The sequence below is a fragment of the Phoca vitulina genome, unplaced genomic scaffold (assembly GCF_004348235.1).
Source record: "Phoca vitulina isolate PV1807 unplaced genomic scaffold, GSC_HSeal_1.0 scaffold42, whole genome shotgun sequence".
Classification (NCBI taxonomy): Eukaryota; Metazoa; Chordata; class Mammalia; order Carnivora; family Phocidae; genus Phoca; species Phoca vitulina.
Genome location: NW_022589745.1, coordinates 10,058,378 through 10,065,055, shown reverse-complemented (window position 1 = coordinate 10,065,055; position 6,678 = coordinate 10,058,378). Strand labels below are relative to the sequence as shown.

The window sequence follows — 6,678 nt, the reverse complement described above, 5'->3', positions numbered from 1 at the left end:
GGGGTGGCTGGGTGATAGACACTGGGGAGGGTATGTGCTATGGTGAGTGCTGTGAATTGTGCAAGGACTGTTGAATCACAGATCTGTACCTCGGAAACAAATAATGCAATATATGTTAAGGAAAAAAAAAAGAAGAAGATAGCAGGAGGGGAAGAATGAAGGGGGGGACATCGGAGGGGGAGACGAATCATGAGAGATGATGGACTCTGAAAAACAAACTGAGGGTTCTAGAGGGGAGGGGGGTGGGAGGATGGGTTAGCCTGGTGATGGGTATTAAGGAGGGCACGTTCTGCATGGAGCACTGGGTGTTATGCACAAACAATGAATCATGGAACACTACGTCAAAAACTAATGATGTAATGTATGGTGATTAACATAACAATAAAAAAAAAGCTGAGGCCTTATCTTAATGAATAAAGAAGACTCTGTGTAAGGACCATAACTGAATTAATGGGGAAACAGTGTGGCGGTAAGTATCCTGTGGAGGAAAGGAAACTAAATGACTGGGTAAGAGCCTTCTAGAAGAACCAAAACGATTCAGTAGAAAGCAAATGATGACAGTGATGCAAATGACAACCATAGATGAAGAGAGGATGGTATCACACAGAGAAGGAAGCTACAACTTCTGTTTCCTTTCAATGTTTTCTAAAGTGGATTTGTTGAATTTCCTGATAGCCAAGGAGCAAAGCCCAGGATGCCATACTGGGAATGCGGTGTGTGTGGGGGGGCAGTGAGGATGGAAGGAGGGGATAGGAGGTGCTGTGATGAAAGCCTGGTACACCTATCTAGTCATCAGATTCCTGTGCTTTCATAGGCTGGAGCTGTAACCTGAGCCCTACATCACTGGACATTCTCTAAGATCTAAATGCTTTATACACGCGATCACATTAAAACTCGTAAGAACATTCTTGTTATATACAAACCCCCCAGAAAACTGTAGTAAGAAAGCATACATTACTTTTCCTAGGTTTCAGAGCCTGCACTAGATAGAGATCCTATATTTAATCATTATGTGATCCTGACTCTCATCTACTGAGATACTGTGTTAGATAAGCCCTCTCCTGTTAGTTACTTTTTGATTCTAATTGTTGCATTCAAATTGTGCAATGAAAGGTATAGACACAGAGACCACTTTACATTTCAGATATCCCCTGGAGCGCCGTGCCGTAATTGGGCATGGCACTCAAAGGAGGCAATATTTTCAAATGGTGACCACCTGAAAGATTGATTGAGTCAACCCAGGTGTTGCATATGCATTAGAAAAACAAATACTCATGTTAACCCACTAGGAAAGTTATATATAATCTTCAAGTGCTTATGGGCCAGGAACAGTGCAAAATACTTTACATAAATTATTTCATTTAGTCATGGCAACACGCAAAATCATCTTTACCCCTGTTAAGATTGTATTTTCATAATTACCAGAGATATTTTCTTACCTTTAAGTGTTTCTTTAAGTACTAGAAGTTCAAAGAAAATCATGATTACACTAGTGTTCTGGGCAAAATGAATGTGGATTATTACCTTTTTCTGGATAATGCTCCCAAACTGTTTTGTATCACTGCTGAACTGTCAACAGATAATTCCTCCTTTCTGTGCAGGAGGCCAGACTGATATGGACAGAGTGCAGAGTAATGAGATTAACCTTCCAGAGTCACTTGTCAGCTCCCTAATTCTTTAAACCTCTTCAGAAACCAGACGCAATTTTGTGGTATCAATAAAGAAATAAATCATGGTTGAAGATTATTTTCTTGTGTATCTGTTAAAAAGTGGAACAAAGAGCTACTTACCATTGCTTATCTCAAGTAATAATAAAAAGCTAACCTGTGACCTAGAAATTCCATTTAAAGTTTGATCTTACTTTCCTTAAAATCATCTGCATAATAATTAGATGGAATATTTTTTTTACAGATGTACACAGTGATCCTCTAGGTTTTTTAGAGACTCATTATCATGTGGTTTTCCAAAAGCATTCATGGTTTTTGCCATTCCCCTGTACTTAGTGGGATTTGTGGACTTTGAATGGTCACAATTACCAGATGTAGTTCCTGAGGCCCAGATAGTAAGCATGGGGGTCCAGAAAAATGCTGTTGCAAGAATTACAAATGAAGTCTACCTCTTTCCAAAAACTGTAAAGTTCATAAGTGAATGTGCAATGGTGGAATGGTTTTGCTATTTTCATTTGGTACCAAAAATTGTATGGTCACATATATCATATTTCAGAACAAGTGGCAAGACATATCAATCCAATAACTAGACCAACAAGATAAGATGTTTTAGCCAATGCTGTTATTCTGTGGGGATAGGGAGTGGAAGCTAATTAAAAATCTTTGGGATAGCTGAACTAGTGTTCTAGAGAACTAAGTGTTCTCTAAACTTTCTCACATGAATTTTGAGGACAGAGAGTCAGAAATTGGTCATCCAGCCATTGCCAGTATTGAGTTAGGGAACAAGACAGTGATCAAGAATATGTCGTCAGATGGGTCAGTTATACGTCAGTTTAAAAAATGGATAGGTTATGACTTGTTAAAGAAGAGAGGGGAGTTTTAAGGGGAAGGAAAGGCATAGAAAAAAAAAGAATATGTTGTTAGTATTGGATCTTACGAGGCTGGAACTAGGGCACGTGCTGTGAAGATGCATCCCTGTAAGAACCAAGAAATCAAGTGCGACTAAAATCCTTAAATGTCAAAGCCATGAATAAGGACAGGTTTACCTATCTAAGATGAAAATCAAGTAGAGGTAGAACTGAGAGGATGTGGTTAGCGCAAAGGAGGTATTCTTGGGTGCATACCGAGACCCCCCACCCAGGAAAAATTGCAGTTCTTTGCATACCATTTGGCATGTGATTTCTGACGGGGTTGAACTCACATATCAAATCAGTTGTAGAGCAAACATCCACTGGTTTCAATGGTGTTTAATTATTTAATTCTCAACAATGTATAATAATTAACTTAAAAGAAGATATTATGAATTAAATCATCTATATGTGATGTTCATAATTTGATCAGTATAAAATACTTCTTCCACATTCGCCCTTAGGTTACTAGAATGTGTGAATCCCAGCTCTTAAAACTGTTACAGAGTATTAAATAGCCAGTATATATTGTTCTAGATAACATGAAAACAAATTCACAAATTCTTCCATATGTGTTATTACACAACATCTTAATACATGGTTCATTTTTATAAATAGTAGTGTAAAATATATTCAGAGCGTTTTCGCTTGCTGTTCTCTGAAGATTTCATTGTATGTATCACTGGGCTGAGATGATAGCAGATACTGATTCACATTCTTATTCTTCTCTCACAAGTTGTGTAAATTTAGGCAGTTTAATTAGATTCTTTGAGCCTGGTTTTCCCATTTAAAATGGAAATGATAATGCTTGCTTTCCAGGGCTAATTTGAGAATGAATGAGAAAATGTATGCACAAGTTATGGTGCAGGGCCTGGCACTTAATAGACGCTTGGTTAATGTTAGTAATTTCTTTCTCCCTTCTTGTTCAAGAGGTTGAACAGATGGGTATATTATAATATATGAATAAAAATACCAATTATTTTCAACATAGCAAAAATTCTTATATACCCTATAATATAGTAAGTAGCATGACATCACGTAAAAATCATAGTTTTTGTAATAATGGCAAAGACTAAAAGCTACACACTGCAAGGGGAGAATTTTAAATGAAATCAGTCATTTGATATAACTACTAAGTCAGTGAATGTACAGACACAGTAGAAGGCCCAGCAAAAGGGAGTTCAGTTCTGGCTACGGATCTACAAGAAGAATATTAACAAATCAATTTAAACTTAGAAGATGGCAAGAGATCTTGTATTCTGATTATGAGAATAGTAGAAGTAATTGGGACTGTCTTGAGCCTGTGGTGCACAGAGGAATCTGAGATCTTGCCGTGTTGTATGGGCTATCACGTGGAAGCAGAACAAAGAGGACTTCTTTGCTGCCTAAGGGCTGCATTAGTATGACTCAGAAGAATATAGAACAGAACATTAAAACTAAAGGAAAAATAGCAAAACCAAAACAACAAAAGCAACAAAATGACTGTTCACTGGTGGAATGCCAAGAAAGGCAAGAAACAGCCCACCACTGGTAATATCAGAGCTGAGGAAAAGCAGAGACCATAGGTTAAGGAAATTGACAAGGAAATGCTCAATGTTTAGATTAAATACTCAAGCCCAGGATTTCTCTGATCCTTTTCAACTTCTAAGATCTCACAGTACGAGTGATGGCTGGATTGTCCAAAAGATGAGTGTGGTAAAAATAAAACAGAAGTCTGTCTTTAGAAATAATTATTTTGTTCAGTCAAAAGCCTGGGCTTTTAGGAATTTCTCAGGGAGGAGTTGCTAAAATTAATTTTGAAAGTATTCTCTGATCTGCAATGATTCAAAAAACTGAAGGAAATTCAGAATACTTTCTGAGAAAGCAGTGACTTCATCAGTTACCTTTATATCCAGAGAGTGAGTGTCAGTGGCACCAAAAGATCATAGAAAAAAATTACTGTATCAACCGTTTGGATACTTTTAACACTTCCACATCACCTTCCTCCCTCCCACCCCTCCCTGAACACACACACAGAAACACACATGAAAGCTAAATGTAGAAGAGACTGGAGATGAAAGTAAGAGAAAGACTTTGGTAGGGCAAAGAAATTAGGATTCTTCATCTATCTACATTTACATCTGTTTCCATCTCTTTTTTTTTCAGTAATTCTTTATTTTTAATTCCAGCTTACAGACACTGAAATTCACTCTTTTTGTTGCACAGATCTGTTTCCTTATAATGCCTAGTTTAGGGATTAGAGTAATGGTGACCTAAAAAATGAGTAGTTGTAAATTGTTCCCTCCTTTTATTTTCTGGCTTAGTTTAGTACAATTGTTATAATTTCTCCCTTATGTTTTTAAAATAAATTACCAATGAAGTTCTCTAGGTATGAGTCTATTTTGGTAGAGGTATTTAAAAATTCAAGTTATTACTAAGTCTATTAAGATAATCCACTTTGTTTTCAGTAAACTTCAATAGTTTGAGTCCAGAAATTGCCCATTTTGGCCAAGCGCGGGTCTGTGGAGGGAAGTGACTGGCTGTTCCATTGTTGGCTTCTCTCTGCAGGAACCATATATTGAAGACAATGTCTGGAAGCTTCTACTTTGTAATTGTGGGCCACCATGATAATCCAGTTTTTGAAATGGAAGTTTTGCCAGCTGGAAAAGCAGAATCCAAAGATGATCATCGTTATATGAACCAGTTCATAAGTCATGCTGCTCTCGACCTCGTAGATGAGAATATGTGGCTGTCCAACAATATGTACTTGAAAACTCTGGACAAGTTCAATGAGTGGTTTGTTTCGGCGTTTGTTACTGCAGGTCATATGAGATTTATTATGCTTCATGACGTAAGGCAAGAAGATGGAATAAAGAACTTCTTTACTGATGTCTATGATTTATACATAAAGTTTGCAATGAACCCATTTTATGAACCCCATTCTCCTATTCGATCAAGCACATTTGACAGAAAAGTTCAGTTTCTTGGGAAGAAACACCTTTTAAGTTGAATGCAGAAAAATTTGGAAACAAACAATGTTACTACAATGGGGTATTCTCAGGAATGTGTATGTTGTAAGTAACTTGACTAAATAGCCTGGAAAAGTTTTACTTGTAGTCTAAATTTATCTGAACCTGATGAAATTCCTGGTATTATTTCAAAACAAGCTTTTGATTTTACTCATTCAGATAGCTTTATCTTGATGTCACAATTCAGAACCAAATGTCATGGTCAAGATTTTGGGAGACAGATTGAAAACTGGAAGTTTCTGCAGTGGGGAATGAAGTTGATAGCATGTACATGGACTTCTATACATCTGTAGGTGTTGTTATAAAACCGTACGGGCAGCATCCATAGCACTCCCCAAGAGGCCGAAGCAAACAGCTTTTGCAGTGCCAAATGCCACAGGCCTGCCTCTGTCAAAGTGATTCCGCTATAAATCCGGAATCCTGGATCCATGTTTATAAAATGGGAGGCTGGGACCAAAGTGACATGTTATGTTCTTACATTGCCTTTCCCTCCAGCAGTAAACTGAAGTAAGTGAACCTGTTGATAGTTATACTACTACTAAGAAGTTATAATTCTGGAATTGTAAACAAAGAAAAGTTTATAATACATTAACATTTGCATTCTTGGCTTTTTTGGGTTGTACACCAAGAGGGTGGGGGTGGTCTGTAACAAGTGGGATCTTACTGTAAACTAGTAAATGTCCATTTAAAAACAAGTACTATAACCAGATATTTTCTGTGCTAATTGTGAGCACTTAATTTTGTTCCATCCTGAATAACTTGAGCAAGTAATTCTGTTTGGTCTCATACCCTTGTGTGAAGTTGCTACCATAATTTTTTACCCCATCTGTTTATTTGATTTCTTAAATAAAGAGATTTGTCCCAAAAAAAAGAAATTGCCCATTTTTCTTGTATTATGAAATATATTGGCATAAAGTTGTAATAACACTCCTTTCTTAGTCTCATTAATGCCTGTATAGACGCTACAGTAACGTTACCACTTTCGTTCCTGATACTGGGGGTTTGTGTGTTCTCTCTTGTTCAACTTGATCAGCCTGGCTAGAGATTCATCCAGTTTTATTGACCTATTATTCAATGAACTTCTTTTGGTTACAT

The 6,678-nt window shown here is 37.1% G+C and overlaps 1 protein-coding gene across 1 annotated transcript; it reads left to right on the top strand.

The window, feature by feature from the left end:
- Positions 1–5,118: 5,118 nt before the first annotated feature.
- On the top strand, positions 5,119–5,564 carry LOC116648286 (trafficking protein particle complex subunit 2-like). The gene has a single exon (XM_032430192.1). The coding sequence runs from the start codon at positions 5,142–5,144 to the stop codon at positions 5,562–5,564; it is 423 nt and encodes a 140-aa protein (XP_032286083.1). The 5' UTR covers positions 5,119–5,141.
- Positions 5,565–6,678: the final 1,114 nt, after the last annotated feature.

What these genes read in the sequence shown, in the direction of transcription:
- LOC116648286 (XM_032430192.1), top strand. Translation starts at nt 5,142, where the DNA reads ATGTCTGGAAGCTTCTACTTTGTAATTGTGGGCCACCATGATAATCCA.